Source organism: Mus musculus, chromosome 1 (assembly GCF_000001635.26).
Source record: "Mus musculus strain C57BL/6J chromosome 1, GRCm38.p6 C57BL/6J".
Classification (NCBI taxonomy): domain Eukaryota; kingdom Metazoa; phylum Chordata; class Mammalia; order Rodentia; family Muridae; genus Mus; species Mus musculus.
In genome coordinates, this window is record NC_000067.6 from 24,702,591 (window position 1) to 24,721,871 (window position 19,281).

Consider the following 19,281-nt stretch of genomic DNA (forward strand, 5'->3'; position numbering starts at 1 on the left):
CTACTTTGTAGCTCAGCACTTATGGGCCAAATACAGAAATCTTGATGGGCACCAAGGAAGACAATCAGATGGAGAAGATAGTTTAGCTGGGCTGTCAGCTTTTTGGATGTTTAGCTTTTTGGGACGGTGTGTGGTGTGCTTTGTGTGGCGCCTGCCTGGAGACTGCTGAGTCTCCACAGTTTTCTATTTCTTGCTGCCTTGGGGAACTGTTCACTGTTGGGAAGTCTCTCTTGTTGAGTTTTCCTCTTCATCAGTCACAACCGTAGACAGTTTTTGGCCTCCTATGAGACTAGTTTGGCTAGTTTGGAGAAACTTTGCAGTCACTCATACATAGTGCATATACTGTTTTTGTTGGGGGCTTGTTTTACTCAGTGTAACATCTGGGAACTGCATTTATGTCGCGCCTGTCTTTTTGTTGCATTCTTTCATGTGGATGCAACATCACATCTCAGTCTGTTTATCCAGCTGCTGGTGGACAGTTGGCCCTTTGGGTTGTTTGGAATCATTGCAGAGAACTTAGCTCGCTTTGTTGGGGCTTATTGTTGGGACCCTTTACATTTTCCTGCTGATTACGATAACAGCAGGCATCTTTAAATGTGCTTTTGGTCACTGTAGATGCTCTGTCTACAGCAGAGTATTTGTTTAAGGTTTTGCTCTGATTTTTAACTTTTGAAAGTGGCATGCCTAATATTTGGATGGAGATGTGTATTTATTGATATACAAGGTGCTTCATCGTATAGCAAGAAGCCAGAGAAATGGACTTCAGGGCAGTGGCTATAGTGGGACAGCATGATTTGATGCAGAGTTTGCCTCATGCCTCGTTAGAGAGTCCGGCAACAGCCTGCAGCACTTACGGACATTGTTTTATAAATGAGATCATGTGTTGCCAAGATTAGGAGCATGTTTAAATATTTTGTAACTCATGTGCAGCCAACTACTTCTTCCTGACAGTCATCTGTCTACCCTTTGTCTTTATGCGTTTTACTTTATTTTTTCCTCTTAGTTTAATTACATAGTTTTTACTTCTTTGTGACTGGTATATTTCACTTACTACAGTGATTTTAGAATTTATCCACATTATAGCATATGCTAGAATTTCTCTTTTATGTTTGAATAATAGTCCACTTTACATGTAGGTTATATTGTACTTCACTGTTTGTCATTGGGCCCTGGTTTTATCTGTATTTTCACTATTATAAATAATGCAGCTTTTTAAAAAAGCTATTATAAAAAAAACGGGGAGTGTAGAAATGACTCAGACACCATTTTTAATTCTTTTGGATGCGTATGCAGAAGTATAACCATCCACTTATGTAGCAGTCGTATCTTCCAGTGTTTGAGAAAGATCCTACTGCTTGCCATGGCAGGAGCACACAGGTTTCTGTGCCCGTACCAACCTGTTATTTTCTCCTGCACAGTAGTCATTCTGCCGTGTTTGAGCTGGTCGTATTGATCCCTTTGTGGAGGAATCTGATATCTGCTCCTTCATAACTGGCTTATGATGATGACATAACTGCTGCAATCTTTCCAGATTTTGTGTGTGTGTGTGTGTGTGTGTGTGTGTGTGTGTGTGTGTGTGTGCATGCAAGAAAATGCTTATGCACAGATTTCAAAAAACAGGTTTCCTGGTTTTTTTTTAAGTCTCTCAAAGTTACTTCCACTGCTTTTTTTAATTCATGAATGAATTGGATCTTTGCTCCCAGGTTAAGCTTTGTAGTGAATTAAATACTCCACTATGTAAAAATATCTCATATCTAACATTATCTTAAAGCAGAATAATAATTCCTGCCAAATAACTTGGAGTCTCATTTTACTAACATATTGCTAGTCTAAACTTTTCTTCACCTTGTTTGATTTATGTGTGCTAATTCTTTGTGTTTTATATTTAGCAAAGGGAATTCATTTCTGTAAAAATTCCTGTATCTTTTTTTGTTGGCTCTTTAAGTTGCCAGAGTGGCTGGTAAATGCTGGGCTGGAATGAGTGCAGAGCTAATTGAACTGAGAGAGTGCAGGTTTGTTTACTGTGTATACAGTGAGAACCGATGCTAGCTTCCACAGGACCTTGTTACACATTGCCTGGAGCTTAACTCCAGTTGTGTGTATTATTCTAATCTTGTTGATTCCTTGGAATGGAAAACCAAAGGCTGCTTGAATGCCATATGTATGCAGTTAGGACTATAGGATGTCCGTGACGTAAGTTTGATCAGGCTTTTGTTGTTCCTGCCCACAGCTCTGTATTCTGTCATTCTCTTCTGTGTGTTCTTCTGGATCCCGTTTGTGTACTTCTACTACGAAGAGAAGGATGAGGACGACGCCAGCAAATGCACCGTGAGTGCCTTACGATGGGCTCCTCCTCGCTCACAGGATTGTGTCCGCAGTTTTCAATGCGTGCCATGCATGACTCCTCTTGACTGTATTCTAGCGCTTCCTTAGACCTGGAGGACCTGGCTGGCTCAGGAAAAACTAGTTAACCTCTGGGCCTCAGCCTCCTGTCTCTAAAATAGAAGTGAGATCATCTACCTTATACTTGTTGTGAGAATTGGGTGAATTAACGTGTGTAAAGTGTTTGGAACGGTGCTGCCTGGCATGACAGATGTTGTACATGTATTTAAAATGTGCACACAAGCTAGGTGGGGTGGTGCACACCTGTAATCCCAGTACTTGGGAGATGGGGGTAGGATGATTACCAAGTTGAATGCTGGTCGGGCTACATAGTAATTTATATGTGTATATACTTCTATTTACATATATAACAAAACATGTGAACATATAAGTATTTATATAGTTATGTATTTATATTTTATGAACATAAGCATATAAGTACATACATGAGAATAGTACTTATTCTTAGCCAGGCGTAGTGTCATATACCTTTAATTCCAGTACTCGGGAAACAGAGGCAGAAGCAGAGGCAGACAGATCTCTCTGAGTTTGAGATTAGCCTGGTCTACAGAGTGAGTTCCAGGACAACCAGGGCTATAGTGAGAAACCCTGTCTTGAAAAAAATAAAAACAAACCAAACAAAAAGAATTTTGCTTATTCTTATGACGGTTTTCAGTGTTTGGATTAGGGATAGACAGGTGCTAAGTGTTGCTTGTTTTGGGAAATATTTTTCTATTTTGACAGTTCCACCCACTGACTAATTATGGATTCAGCGTGGTGCTTTTCAAGGGTTTTGATCATTCCAGATACTTGCAAAGGCACCTAAGATGCAGAACACTGATTATAGTTGTCTTTACATTTTAAGGCTTTTCTGTCCAACAGTTGAAGCTCTGCATTCTTGACTTGAAATGTATATTCAATATGAAAGAGTATTATTATGCTGTCACAATACCTTTTTATGTAAAGGCTTGCTAAGAGATACATTCTCCCCTCCTGGTCTCTAGCAAATTAAAACGGCGCTCAAGTACACTTTGGGATTTGTTGTGATCTGCGCTCTGCTGCTTCTCGTTGGGTAAGTTTTGATATTTCAGTGTGCCAGTGGGAACAAGAATTATTTGAGTAATGGTAACAGAAGGTTCATTCAGAAAAATCTAGACAAGGAAAATAAACAAAAGTGGGGGGAACAAACAAGTGGCTTTTTATGTTCTCACTGTGTGGAGCCATAGTGAGCACTGGTTTTCTTCTAGGCATTTGCACTTCTCCCCCCTGCATGCACCCTCCGTGTTGCTACTGGTTTTACATGAATGCATTTGTGTTTTGTGTGTTGTATTTTACCCAGTTCTTGGTGATGTTTCGATATTAATGCTTGCTGCAATGTTCTGGGAGTCTTCCCTGGGAAGTGTGCAGTTCTCTGCCTGCTGATGGGGAGTTCTCTGCCTTCTCAGAGGACAGCAGCTCATGAGTGTGAGCTCTGGGGCTCCTCCATGGACATGCATGCTGCCCATATGTTAAAAGCTTGAATCTGAGTCTGTAGAGCTCTATGTATTTAATGGAAGTATCGGTGAAGTTTTATTCATTGATTCCTGAGTCTGACATTTGTCCTTGTTTGTTGGAGACATTTGTCTTTGTTAAAATAGCTCTTATCCTTTTAATAGCAGAAAGGGTGATAAATTGATCCTTTATTTGTGATGTCAAACTTCCTAAGTTTTTTTAGATTAAGCTTGTTTTAATATTATAACACAATCACGTTATTTCCCTATTCCCTTTTATCCCTCCAAGTCCCTTTGTCTACCTTCCCTTGAAGACACACATTAGGTAGTCATATGCTTTTTAACAATTTTTTAATGATGAATTTGGAAGGCTTTAAACAAATGTTCAAATTTTATTCTCTGTGTCAGGTTGTTTTGGCTTCATGTCTATCTGTGTATTACCTGTGTGCCTTATGCCTGCAGAGGCCTGGAACTGGAGTGCTAGAGCGTCCTGAGCCGCCATATGGGTGCTGAACACTGAACCTGGCTTCTCTGAAGTGACCTTTAGCCACTAGCCCATAATTTAGTAAATACCTTCTCAATCCTTGAGACATTCATGATGTGATTTGTGGCCGGCATGGCTCCCAAGGAGCATGGAGGTTATATATGGTTCCTGTTTTTTGCCTGTCTTCCTGGGTCATAAAGGGCTGTACATTTAGGGTTTTGTTATTTGTTATAGTTGTAGAATATGCTTATAAGCCCCCCTTTTCTAATGATTAAGGCCAGCGAGGTATTTATGCTAGTTTTCTCTTGATGACATTTAAGGCATGTCTGTTAGCCTGCTTCTTAAAACGGGGTCTGCAAGATTAAAGGGCAGCTAGGCAGCAAATGCTTTAGGTTGGTCATGCATTGAGCGTGTGTAGTCATGTACCCCCTCCCTCCTCCGTAGCTCTGAGGCAATCACAGGCATAGAAAGCAAAAGGAACAGTAAAACTCTTGGATTTGTGTAAATCCAGGCGCTCAGCATACAGCAGATCCTGATGTAGGGTAGCCCGAGAACCATCGATAAACGCATCTATCTGTGCACACGCCGTGTACGAGAAAAATGGATTAAGGACTAGCAGTGTCTCAGTTATCCGGGCAGTGCTGTCTTGTTACACCTTTACTGAGTTGCTCGAGGATACCTTTAAGGCAGAAGCCCCGAGTTTCTTTGAGAAGATTTTCTTGCTGATAAATCTGTAGGTAGTGTAGCCAGTGTGTGGTGCAGGCTCGATATTTGTAGGGCTCAGCAGTCTTTGGAGCACTTGTGTTTTGTGTCACTGCTGGGTCTTGGGGTCAGCAAAGGAAATTGATGGCCTCTGTCCTCAAGGGCCACACCCAGGATACATGCAAATAAATGAATTACAGCGTTTAAGCCCTTCAGTGAGAGATACACATGAGATGTTGCCGGCTCCTTGGTGGCACGTCCAGGTGAGAGGAGAGAGATCCAGGTCCCGCCAGGGTCTCTCCGGGGCTAAGCTGGATGTCGAGTGTCGATGGCCCAGAAGAAACACACCGAGCCGGGAGTCTTGTCAAAGCAGGAACTCAACTTTATGGCATCAGCCTCTCTCTTATATAAGTTCGGACCATGGGAGGGGGTTTTTGGTGGGGTAAGATGACATAGGAGGCAGGCAGGGAAGGATGACAGAGGGTATGGAGTGACTGACAGGGCCAAGCTCTACATCAGCAATGGAGGGGCAGAGGCAGGGCCAAACAGGTCTTGCTGAGCCATCCAGACTTAGGCTCTCCCACATGGCCGCAGAAACTGAGCCAGTCTCAGGTTTGTCCTTAAGGCCCGAACCAGAGCCAAAATGGGGCGCCACAAGATGAAGAGCACCATGGAGAATCAGAAGACTCGGAGGGAGTAGCCAGCCATTGAGTTAAAATTTGAACTGATTGATTAGATTAGATAAGGAGAGAAGGCAAAAGGCATGCAGACTATAATAGTTTGCTTCTCCTGCCATAACAAAGTGCCACGGGCCAGAGGCTTAACGGTAGACATTTAATTTTCACAGCTGTAGAAGCCTGTGATCAAGATGTTGGCAAGGCTGGCTTCTGGTAAGAATTGTGCCTGGCTTACAGATGGCCACCTCTTACTGTGTCCTTCTCTGTGCAATGTGGAAGGAACTGTTTGTTGTCTCCTTTCAAAGATACCCGTGTCAGGGCAGAAGGGCTCTACACAGATGAAGAGTGACGTGAAAAGTATGTGACCTTAAACCCATCTTTCTCCCCAAACCAACAAGCAAACAATCAACAAAGCACAATGTGGTGTTTCAAGTGACCACTTAGATCCTTGGCACGTGATATTAGGTATGTAGACTCTTAGCATGCAGTGTTTAAGAAATGGTGAGCCTTATCCTGCTTAGCAGTCAGGAGGCAGAGAAGATGTGTGATCGTGACTCAAGCGAAGTCCTGCTTTAAAAGTTAGAGCACTATAAAGGTTGTGTGGGCGGGGTTCTTGGACGTTGGGTTTGGGAAGTGAAGTATTAAAAGGTCGGCTGGGTGAGCCACTAGTAATTCAGGCAAGGGTCAGAAAGAGAAGATGCACAGAGATCTGGAGGAGACAGATGATCCAGGGGGAGAGGTAGGAGGGGAAAATCTTGTTTGATTGCACTGAATTCATCCTTTCAATTTCCTGTCTCCTGAAAGTCGATAATTAGCCTCCTCTTTGCCTCTTCCCAAGATGCATTGCATTAAGCTAGTGTAGTGATGCAGACGGACATCAGAATGTTTTCACTAAGAAACTTGTCAGCTTTCTTATTGTCAGTGAGGAGAGGGGGTTCTAATCTTACTGTGTCCCCTTTCTGTTGGTTACTGTGGCTGTAGAAACTGGGGTTCTCTCTGGTCACTGCCTTTGAGTGAGGCAAATTAAGGATGCAATTTTAAACTATGACGCTTGTTTGCCGTAAATCATCATCATTTACAAAAGCCTGAGAGTCTTGCTTTTATTTGCCGCTTCAAAAGTGATGTGTCACATCAGTATTTGATTTCAATTGCCTTTTTAAAATAAATGTTTTATGAAGTTTCAAGAATTTCACCCAATCTATTTTAATCAAATTTACCCACATCGTCTTCCCTTTAACTCTTCCCAGATCTAGCCTCACCCCCTCTCCCCTCCCTCATTAAAAGATGTAAAAAGTTATGGACTCCACTTTGTGCCTTTCATATACTTGTGCGTACGGTCTCATCCACGTGAGCGTGGTCAACCTACCAGGAGCCTCTACTGCCATTCCGTCTCTCGGAGGCCACCAGTTGTCCACAGAGGAGTGTGCCGATGAGCCCCTAACTACACCTTGCTCAGAGCTTGTCGGCGTCCGTGTCTTGCGGGGCCTGTGCAGCCACCTCAGCTTCAGTTATGAGAACCGAGGTCCTCTCGTTTCCAGGAGGCAGTACTTGGCTGTGATCTGCTTCCCAGCCCTCCTACTGTAGCCTGGCCCCATGTAAAGAGTTAAGCTTGCACTGGTACACACTGACCATTACTCCCTCCCGTGCATTACGTTAAATAGTTGTGTACCATTGCTTAGAATTTAGTGTTTAGTTACATAATTAGTTTTCATTCTGCCTATTGATAGTTCTCTTTATATCAAATTATTGGGGTTCTGTTTATTAATGATTAAATCCCTGTGGTAATGTGGTTGGAGAGATGCTTTGAGTCTCTGGTCTGGTTCCTGTCTGAACTAATGAGTGCCAAGGCTCTGATGGATTTCATCAAAATAATTAATTCTCTGAAATCAGTCCAATTTAACGTTTGTATCATTCTTTTAAAAGTTTAGTTAAAAAATTTGGGTTGTCTGACATTTCCTCTCGCATTGCTCTGTCCCTTCTGAACTGTTGAACAGCCATCCTCAGAAGTTGGATCTTCAGGCATTCCTCCAAGTCAAGAGTCTATTCTGCCAAATTACAGTACTTTTGACTCTGTAAAACTGAATTTTTGAGTACCAATACTACTTTTAAGTATTTGTAATATGCTTTAATCATACTTTAGGTAATTTTTTGATAAAAGAATTTTTTTCTAAACTCACGTTCTGAACTAAAAAGTTCAAAATATACTTTGAGGGCTGTCAAAAAAAGTTATGCCTAAATGAAACTAGGTTATTATATAAGTAGCTCTTTCTTGCCTTCATCTATAGCTCAATGATTGGAAATTAAATAACCCAACATGAATTCAATTCATCTTTTTTTAAGAACTAGAGTAGAGTAAAAGTTTTCAAAACTAAACTTTCAAAATAATTGCTTTCTTTGGAAAATACCCATACATATATATATGTATGTATGTGTGTGTGTGTGTGTGTGTGTGTATATATATATATATATATATATATATATATATATATATTTGTATGTATATATTCAATTCAATATAGTCATTTCTTCTGTTAAAAAATTTTATACATATTACTACTTTCCTTATAATTAAATGTTTAGAAAGGAGGTATGAATAGTGTATTTATCCTTTAGAGTGGTTTTTCCCATACGTTATCTTGAGGACATCCTGCTTTTTAATCTCAGTGTCTTGATGTCTTTGTTTATTATTCTGGCCTGGAAAATAAACCAGCTGCATTCTGTTGTCCATCGTTTCTTAGTGTTAGCTCTGCGGCTGTGATTCTGTCTAGTATGCTCCTCTCTCCTGTAGATTAGGCAAGAAAAAAAAGTGCCGTGGTGTACATGGGGCACGATCTTGAAAGACATCGCAAAGAAAAGCAGAGATCACCCCTGGCCTCACTGTGTGATGTGTACTTTTGACTGTGACACATTTTGTTTCAGTTTTACATGTAAATATATTGAAATGATTGTATGTATTTTTTTGCTAAGTCAACATAGAATTTTTCTAATATGCTTCAAAACAAATAGGCAATAAAGTAAGTCCGTCAGGAGAAACTCCTCCCCCCGGGTCTGGCGTGGATGGCATGGATTTGGGAGAATTGATCTTTCTCTTAAAAGTTTCAATTGCGTTTCAGATCTTTTCTTTTATTATTTATTTCTTTAACTTCTTTCCAAGGCCTGTAGACAGAGTTCTTTTCTCCTTTGTAGTGCCTTTGTGCCTCTGCATCTGCCCAACAACAACAACTCAACAGAGTGGGAAAAGGTGAAGCTCCTGTTTGAAGACCTTGGAACTGGTCGTAAGTGTTAAAACATTTTTTTCAAGGAATTCCTACTTTGCATTTTTTTGGAAATTTATGAAGATTAGCCAGTTTTTAGTTGTCTAAGGACTTAGCTCTACCGTTCTGTACTTCGGTGAGGAGGTTTACACTGTTAAAGCTGCCTTCCGGCCGTTACATAGGCAGCTTTTCATTTCTACGGAGAGGTACCTGTTAAAGAGGCGCTTTAATGTACAAAGGATTTTAATGGGCTTGGTATTTTAATGTGATCTTTAATTCCTTATGATAATGTGCAATAATATGTTAAAGAAATGTGCTGGGCATAGATTTTTATTTAAAAATTTTAATACGACAATGCTCTATCATGCTACTAAAGATAAAGTAATATTGAGAAAGTAAATTATAAGTTATGTAGGAATTAAATCCTGTTTTACTGTAGATTTATGGTACTACAATATGTCAGCATTGCTTTTATTGAAAATCTGAAAAAATAAAACCTAGGTCATACTGACTGAGTTAATAAAGATTTCTTTTTAAAAATTTTAATTACACATAGAGTCATATACGCACACATGTGTGCAAACACACACACACACACACACACACACACACACACACACGGGGAGGGTGTACATAGATGTCCATGAGAATACTACAGATACTTGTGGAGGTCAGAGGCATTGGATCCCCTGGAGCTGCTGTTAGAGTTGTCTGTGAGTCCTCCAATGTGGTTGCTAGGAACCACACCAACTCTAGTCCTCTGCAAGAGTTTTGAGAGCTATTAACTGCTGTTGTATAGGATCTAGAAATTGAATCTGGGTCTTTTGGATGAGCAAAAAATGCTCTTAATTGATGAGCCCTTCCTCCAGTTCCAGCCCAAGTGTTCCTGATTTCTAATCTCATTGCCCTCATCTACTTCCTAGATGTGTAAGATATCTAGTATATTAAACTGTTCTAAACTATTACTTAATGTGTCCTAAAACAGACACATACTGTGAATTCATCTTACATAAATATGACTGAACATATTTGAGTACAGTCAAGGTGTAGAGCACGTCCATCACTACGGGGATCCACTTACTGTACTATTCAGTTACTATGACCTTCCATGTTACAATGTATCAAACTATATATTAGCTTAAAAGGATATCAACATATTGTAATTTTCATATGTATCTGGCTGGCTTCTTTCACTGAACAATGCTTTAAAATAATTTGTGCAAGTAGGGTTTTTTTTTTGTAGCAAAGTAATTAATTCTACAAATACTCTACAACTACTCTGTCAGTAGTATCTGTCAGTGTGCATGCGCAGATCATAGATTTTTATCCACGAAATAGCATTAGCATCTTCAATCAGCTTAGTTATCCTTTAGTCAGTTAGGAATGATTGTCTTTTAAAAATAATATTAATATTTGTGTGTGTGTGCGTGCGCATGCATGCGGCCGTGGACAGATGCCCTGGCACAAGTGTGGAGCTCAGAGGACAACTTTACAGAGTTCTCTCCTTCTACTTTTATGTGGGCTCTGGGATTGAACTCAGGTCATCAGGTTTGTGGGCCATGTACTTTTTAACATGCGGAACCATCTTGCTATAGGAATAATTCTTTTTTTTTTTTTAAGATTTATTTATTTATTTTATGTGAGTACAATGTTGCTGTCACCAGAAGAGGGCATCAGACCCCATTACAGATGGTTGTAAGCTACCATGTGGTTGCTGGGATTTGAACTCAGGACCTCTGGAAGAGCAGTCAGTGCTCTTAACCACTGAGACATCTCTCCAGCCCTAGGAATAATTCTCAATGATTAATTTTGAATTCTTTGGAGCAGACCATTTTGATTATTAGTAAAACTAACCTTTTGATAGTCTAAATGTGTTAGTATAATACTCCATTTTATTAATTCTGTGATATGTTTTCATGTCCTTAGTGTGTGTGGTTAATGCACACGTGCATGGGACTGTGGCACTTGCTCATGTGTATATGTAGATCAAAGGTTGACATCAAGGGTTTCTTCTCCACTCGCTAGCTAAACTAGGGAGGCAGGCGGGCCAGCACATCCTCTGCTCACATGAGTGCCTGAGATTGAAGCTTGGGTCCTTATGTTTACACACCAGATGCTGCAGCCCCTAAGCCACAGCTCAGACTGTTCACATGTTTCCATCCCAGATCTCAATGTGCAGCTTAGAAATAATGGCTCCTTGATACAGCTGTGAGCTAGCTGCCAGACCTGGCTTGGTGCTATAAATAGTACTTTTGTTTCTTCTGTGACAGTTAAAAAAATAATGTTGACATACCTTTGGTTTGATAAGATATAGTTTTTAAGAGATTTTTGTGTATGTGTGTATGTATTTATGTTGTGATACCACATGTGTGCCAGTGCCATGCATGTGTAGGTACCTGTGGTATCCAGGGGAGGAGATCAGATCCCTTGGGGCTGGAGTTTCAGGCACTCTTGGACTACTTGATGTGAGTGATGGGAACCTAACTCAGTCCTCAGGCAGAGCAAGGATGCTCTTAGCCACTGCACTGTCTCTTCTAACCCTGAAATGTAGTTTTAAAAAACAAAGGCTTAAGGATTGGCCCTGTCTGGCTCATGAATTTGTCAATATGTTCTTTTTTATGTGGTAAATAAAAGTGAGATGAGTTAAAAGATACATTATTTAAGTTTGTTAACCTTCATGAACATATTACTGTTTAAACATCACCAACATAAAAGATTTGTCACCTTCCCACAAATAGCTGGGGACAGATGGAGGATCCCCCAAGCTTGTTAGCTACTGGGTCTAGATGAATTCGTGAAATTCCAGATCCATGAAAGACCCTATCTCAGAAGAGGAGGAGGAGGAGGAGGAGGAGGAGGAGGAGGAGGAGGAGGAGGAGGAGAAGGAGAACAGGAAAACACAGTGCTGACCTCTCACTCCTGCACACACACACACACATGCACACCCTCACACATGTACATAATGCCACACACCCCAACACACACAAGTTGGCATAAAGAAAAGGTCCAGGCCATTTCTTTTATGTACCTGTTATTTTATTCATTTCTTTTTAGGTTCACTCATTAATCTGATTTGTATTTCTAATTTTAAATAGGGGGAAGGAAAGGAAATCTTAGCTGATCTAAAGGACTGTTTGAGCTCAATTTATAAAGAGCTCTTTAAACACTCTCCTCTTGAATAGAATCAGCACTTGACAGACACCGTGATATCGATTTGTTTCATTCCTTCATGTGCCTAAAGGAGCCTGACACCTGTATTCTGTATACTCTAATAAATAGGAACAGCAGACTCGGAGACGCTTCTGTTGACAATGTCTTTGTTTTCACAGAAGGCCTGGCAGCTCTGTCCTTTTCCATCAGCTCTCTGACCTTGATTGGGATGCTGGCGGCCATAACCTACACAGTAAGTGCAATGGGAGAGTCTGAGATGGAGTTAGAGCGTCACCGAGGCAGCAGCTTTGTACCTTGGGCATCTGCCCACTGTTCTTCCCGCCTCAACTTCTTATTCTTGTTCTCCTTCCTTGAGACTTGGTTATCTCGCCTGTTTGCAGAATTAAGACTGAGAGGTGACTCTCATAACTTGTGAATTGCAGGTAATTATGTCCTGTACAGATGTGGAGTTAGTCATGTGTACATGCCGGAGTTCTGATCCGTTTGCTACGATGTTACTGGTTCCTAGATTCGTTCTATCTGGGTGTACCTGTGCAGCCAGACACTGAGGCTGCTCTGTAGTATACACACTGTATAGTGTATAGTGTATACACTGTATAGTGTATGGTATATACGCTGTATAGTGTGTAGTATATACACTGTATAGTATATAGTGTATAGGCTGTGATGCTGTATTTTCTGACTTTGTTTACTTTCCTGGGAATGGCAAAGTGTGGATTAATGACTGCTACATATACAGACTGCTCTGTGGTTCGGTGAAGCTAAAACCATAATCAGTGCGCTTTCTTAACCCCACTCCCACCCACCCCCAGAGCTGAATAAGCAGCATTTAAAGTATCTGGAGGCCTTTGAGATTCTTGGTTCTTGTAAAGATGAAAAATACAGTTCTTTTGGAAACAGTTTTGCATGGCTTTCTTTAGGCATAAAAGAAATGGGCTGTTATTATAATAACAGAATTGACTTATATTCCATGCTCACTCATACATATGTAATGAAAAGACCTTGGGCTGGCAAGATTGCTTAGTGGGTGGAGCTCCTACCACCAAGACTTGTATTCTGAGTTTGAGTTCTAGAACTCATTTGGTGGAGAGAAGCAACTACCACTAGTTATCTACATACATGTCCAAACACACACACACACACACACACACACACACACATTTTGATATCTTGAGGGTTTTATTTAGGTATTAGTTTTATTATTCATTTTTAGTTGTCTGCATTTTAATATATGAATACATAAGTTTGACATGTGCTATAAGTGGGCAGAGAGCTATCTGTCTCACAGAATATGCTTACAGCATATTATTTGTTCTTTAAAAAGAAGTCACAACTGTAAACCAATCAGGAGTGAGATCTGGGGCTCCAGTTGCTGTTCTCTGGTTGGTCTGCCATGCTGATTTTGAGTTTGTTTCTTAACCTTCTCATAAGACCAAGTCTGTGTCCTCTAGGTGAATGGAAAGGTTTTCACGGGTGTTTGTGAAGTTCATCAGGTATTGTTTTGAGAAGTGCTTTGGTAATTACAGGGAACTGAAGTAAGCAGTGGATGAAAAAGATTAGTCAGGAGAGACAAATGGACAAGAGAGAAAACCAACAACCTGCAGTGCCACTGGCGAGTGGTATGAAAGGCCAAGGACTCACCCTGATTCCAGTCTGCTCTATGTCTGTGGCTTAAGAAGTCGCCAGACTTCTCTGAGTCAGATAGGAGCCTTGGTTAATCACGGCAGCAGTGCTCCATAATCTTGATGTTGTCTTGCTCAGGTTTCTGGTTTAGTTTCCATGCACAGTTGTGAGTAGAATCCAGGAAGCACGCACACAGTGAGGTGCACTACAGAAAAGGAAGCCTGACTCAAGGAAGCTGAGTCATTTGCATGGACAGCAAGCCTTCTGTCCCAGAGGAAGATGCTGCCTATATCTGCCTAGGCTATTTGCTATACCTGTGTCCTTAGAAAGGTACTACTGGGAGGGAGGGAGGGAGGGAGGGAGGGAGGGAGGGAGGGAGGGAGGGAGGGAGGGAGGGAGAGAGAGAGAGAGAGAGAGAGAGAGGGAGAGAGGGAGGCAGGCAGGCAGGCAGGCAGGCAGGCAGGCAGGCAGGCAAGGGGCCAGGTAATATATTGCCTGGCTTCCAGTTTGTGAAGTGAGGAGAAAAATCAGTGAAGTCACCAAGTCCATTTGAAAGGTGCTTCCTGAGTGAGCCGTGCTACGGAGCAGAGAGGATTGTAATGAATTAATTACTTTTGTTGGTGCTTTGCCTGCATATATATGCACTTGTGTGCTGGTGCCTGCAGAGGCCAGCAGAGGGAGCCAGATCCCCTGGAACTGGAGTTGTAGATGATTTTGAGCTGGTGTGTGGGTGCTGGGAACCGGACAAGGATCCTCTGCAAAAGCAGCCAGTGCTCTCTGTGCTGAGCCATCTCTCCAGCCCATGGAGACGTATTTTTAACTAATGTGTTACGTTGTTCAACTTTGAACCTTTCCATTTAATCATTTAAACCAAATGATCATGCTGAATTGAGATATTCTTACAGCAGTTTTCCTCAAATACAGAGGAGCGACCTTAAAGATACTGATAAAATAACCACAGGGACTTACACTAAGATTGGGAGTCAAAGGTCAGAGAGCTGCTGCTGAATAGAATGAAAAGGTCTGCCCAAGTCCTCAGCCAAGGGCTAAGTAGTGTGGCTGTAAACTCCCTAGGAGTTAGAGCTTTTCGTTTGCGCTGAACATACAATAGAATGAAGAGGTTTACTGATGGGCTCAGGTTCAAGAACCCCCTAACCTACTTCATCATCTCACTGTCTTTATGAAATTCCTTCAGAAATTCGGGGTGATGGTTTAACTAAACGGTGTAGTAAGTCTGAGACTCAATCTGCTGAGTGCTTGTGAAACAGTCATTGCTAACTTGGTTAAATATTTAGTTTTATATAAACCAAACCACAATTACTGCTGCTTTCTGCTCTCTGAAAGTAAAAACATGCACAAGGCAATTATATCATGAGGAGTGAGGAAATGAATTATTCAAGGATGTGCAAGTCAGACATGTATTCATAATTGATGGGTAGTTGGAATTGGGAGGAGGAGGAAAGAGAATAAATATCATTTAAATAGTACCGAAAATATGCTCGAAGCACAGTGTGGTGATATTTCACCCCCACCCAGGGTGTGGCTCAGTTTATTACTGATATTGACAGTGGAAAGAAGAACATGCATGGCTGAGTCAGGTGCCTGAGTGCATCTATAGCGTCTGCTTTCTGATCCTGGGCCTCCCTGATAGAAATAGGCCACGGATTTCCTAACGTTATTAAAGTCTAGTCAGAAAGCTACACAATTCCTTTGAAAATTAATCAAAAAGCAACCATTTGTAGATGGCTGTCTTAGTGTAAATAGGTAATTAATATTACTAATGATTATATTTGTTTACAGTTGAGCTATAAAGTTTTTCCGGCCTCATTATGGAAAAGCTTGAGAATTGGTCTTTTGTGAAGTATAGTGTGAAAGGAGGCATGGAAGATATCCATAAAGGTAGAAAGGATTTAATTTTAACTGCAGCACCCAAGGTGGGAAATTATTTGACTCTGCATCTGAAGAATCAACTAAATGGAAATTATGTCTTATCCTAGAACTTACAGCTAATTTTTTATATTAAAATTACAGCCACTTCTTTACCAATCAAGTGTGTTTCTTATATATAGTATATATATAGTTTAGAAACTTAGTTGACCATTTAAATTTCACTTCCCTTTTGGCCCTTTACTCTGTCTTAAGCATTGGCTGTGTAACCTCACACAGCCAATGTAGGGAATGACAAACTCTCTGAGTTGAAAGGGATTTGCTACCTTTCAGATTTTAAAAATGAAACCTCTGGGGATATATACCTATGCAGATATTGTAAATTTTTTGGTGCCCCCAAGTGGGGAAATGTTGAATAAAGATCTTTCCATATGAAATATGGCCAGTGGTATGCTTAGTGACAAGGGTGCTAACTGCACACTCATCAGGGAAACATCAAAATGTCCTCCAGAGTTCTCAAGTTATAAGCATCTATTAGTTCTATGTACATTTGCTATAGATTAGTTATTAGTGGCCATTAGTTACCCTATGGTAGTTATTATATTTGTAGTAATAAATGTAGTACAATACTTCCTTTTATGCCATTGAGAACTAATAATGAACCATGTCTGGGACCTGCTGTGAAGCTGCTGACAACAAACACCATTGTGTGAATTTTCATGGTCTTGTTGCTTTCTGTCTTCCCGCCTGGAAGGCAGCAGTACTTAAGGAGAAAGGTACACCTCCATATACCTAGGTAGACATTGTGGAACAGCTTCTAAATGAGGCTCTTCCTTGTAAGGACACAGAACGCTCTATGCTGCTCTGCAGACAGCTGCCCCATTTTGTTGTCCTGGTGAATGTGAAGAGAGAGCTTTACTCTGTGTGCTTCTCTGTTCTCCTTCTCTGCTCCATGTGGATTGTTTGTCTCTGTGCCGTGCTGTAAGGCTAGCTTAGGTATGCAAGTGTCAGATAAGATGAACACTTTATACCAGTGATGTGTGTAACCCAATGGAAGGTGACTTCTCCGAAGCCAGGACTGAGTTTGTGATCATGCAGCGATGCTGCTGTGTCCTGACCTCTGCCCTGTCATCAGTGTTAGGACACAGTCAGCCTTCCCTGATGTCAAACATGAGAAAATGTATGTGTCCTTATGGGAAGGCTGGAGTGCTTGCAGTGAATTGACTCATTGGTTGTAACAACATGTGTGTCAGTGAATTAGAGGTTTTACAACGCGTGGGAAATGTTTGCTTATTCTATATGTGCCTGTTGTTGAACCTTAGCAAAAATCAAAGATTTTTGAGTTAGAAACATCATCCTAGAAAAATCTCCATTCTAAACTCATCAGTGAAATAAGATGGAAACACGTTTGAACTTTATAGATAATGTTTTTAAACATTTTGGTTGCTGATTTATTCTTGGAAGCAAAACAAAACAGCAACAAAAATTGGAGGCAATTAGGGCTAACCTAGAGGCTTTTAAAATTTACTCTCATTAGAGTTGTCAGTTTTCTAGAAATCCACTGGAGGGCAGTAGTAAGCAATAGAAGTGGTTTGTACATTTTTCCCCTCCCTGAACTATCAAGTTAAATTCAAAAGATTATTTAGAAACCTTAATATTTTAAAATGTTTATCTCAAGCTTATTAAAACCTAAACATTGTAGTTAATTTTCTTGATAATCATTGAAACGTAAACGTGCAATTCAGAAGCAAGCCAAATAGCCAGTGGTTATTGTCTTGTATTCAGAGACAGTTCCAAGAGGTCGGGTATCCTGGTGTCCCCTTAAAACAGGTTGTTATCACACAAATACTTTTCTTTTCTAATATACTTTGCATGAAGCTACTGAGTAGTTAGTTCGCTTCAGCTCTTTTAATAAACACCTCAGTGTATGTAAGATAATAAATAACTCCCATGTTAATGAAGAGCTCACTTGTCCTGAAGGTTTTTAATCAAGTCCTATCTTCATTGGCACATTATCAGCTTAGGAAATGTTCCCACAATAAGGACAGGAGAGAAAAGTGTTGGGTCCTGACCTGAACACATCAAACAGTCTCTGCTCTTGTGACTCCACATAGCCTAGAAGCCTGATGATCCAAGGCTGGCAGACCAGGAATGTTAACCACACACTGTTATTTATTATAAGCAAAGCACATTTGCAAATCTGGGGAAGTTTCTCGGACATGGTATAATTAAGCTGAGACTTGAAGTGCATTGAAATTTTCTAATGAGGCAGGCAGGCAGTGGCATTCTGGGAGGGCACTGCATGTATTACAGAACACTCCACCACAGCTTGAAGTGGTTCACTAGAGGGTTTTAAGTGTGGTGAGCAATTGGGGGACAGATGAGGTTAACAAGACGATAGGGATGCAAGATGACTACGAGAACGGTCAGTAGCCTGGCCCACAGTAAACAATTAGTAAAACTCCTTTTTAGCACAATCTTAAATGATATATATACATATACACATATACATATTATATGTATGCGCACATATATACATACATATATGTATGCATGTATATATATGTGTATATTAAGAATGGGTGGATGAGTAGAAGCACTCTAGCTATAGCAGCTGTGGGTACTGTGTACTGTTCCCCTCCCTATCTCCTGCATTCACCCTAGAACCACTTTCCCTGAATCCTGTCCTGTGAGAGGATTTCGAGTGATATCCTCATGACTCCTGGAGATATTAATTAGAAGATAATAGTCTGAAATGGGTATTGGAGCGAGATCACTTTGAGCAGCATTGAAGATGGATTTGGACTAAGTCCGACCAGCAGAACAGTGAGTTAAATGAACACACCCTGGGCTTGGACAGTAGACTGAATCCAGAGTATGTCCCAGATACTAACTAAAGCCGTAGGTTCCCAGTGAAACAGTGCTGGAGTTAACACGCTAAAGAATTCACAGCTTTCCTGCACAGAATGGGGAGCCCAGCCTCGTGCCCCTTCCTAACTCCCGGGGAGACTGAGTCAGGTGCCCTGGTGGTGTAATTAGAAGAATACAGAGACAGCCGGCCACCTTCCTGGTGAGAGCACGGGGGTCTGCCTGGCCTGAGAGGTTTGTGGCACAGGCGCCGGCGGGAGCCTTCTTGGCTCCGGGACTCCGCGGAGGGCAGGCTGCACGGGTGACCGTGTGGAATACAGAGTGTCAGCCGTTTCTGGGACGGGCGAGAGTCGCAGAGCTTCTGGGCGGCGCCATCTTCAGCTCCAGACAGCCGGCCACCTTCCTGGTGAGAGCACGGGGGTCTGCCAGGCCTGAGAGGTTTGTGGCACAGGCGCCGGCGGGAGCCTTCTTGGCTCCGGGACTCCGCGGAGGGCAGGCTGCACGGGTGACCGTGTGGAATACAGAGTGCCAGCCGTTTCTGGGACGGGCGAGAGTCGCAGAGCTTCTGGGTGGCGCCATCTTCAGCTCCAGACAACCAGCCACCTTCCCGGCAAGAGCCACAGAGCTTCTGAGGCAGCGCCATCCTCAGCTCCAGACGGCCGGCCTCCTTCCGGACAAGAGCCACAGAGCTTCTCAGGCGGCGACATCTTCGACTCCAGACAACTGGCCACCTTCCTGGCCAA

The 19,281-nt window shown here is 41.6% G+C and overlaps 1 protein-coding gene across 4 annotated transcripts in view; it reads left to right on the forward strand.

Moving 5' to 3' along the window:
• Lmbrd1 (LMBR1 domain containing 1) overlaps positions 1 to 19,281 on the forward strand; it is an 89,310-nt gene that overhangs the window by 25,599 nt on the left and 44,430 nt on the right. For 2 of the 4 annotated variants that reach the window (XM_017322292.2, XM_030242602.1), the window contains exons 4-7: positions 2,231 to 2,328; positions 3,387 to 3,454; positions 8,922 to 9,010; positions 12,322 to 12,392. In XM_017322292.2, the coding sequence (XP_017177781.1) occupies positions 2,231 to 2,328; positions 3,387 to 3,454; positions 8,922 to 9,010; positions 12,322 to 12,392 (326 nt within the window). Of the gene's footprint in view, positions 1 to 2,230; positions 2,329 to 3,386; positions 3,455 to 8,921; positions 9,011 to 12,318; positions 12,393 to 19,281 lie in introns of all 4 variants that reach the window. The other 2 variants (NM_026719.2, NM_001310483.1) reach the window with 1 other exon arrangement.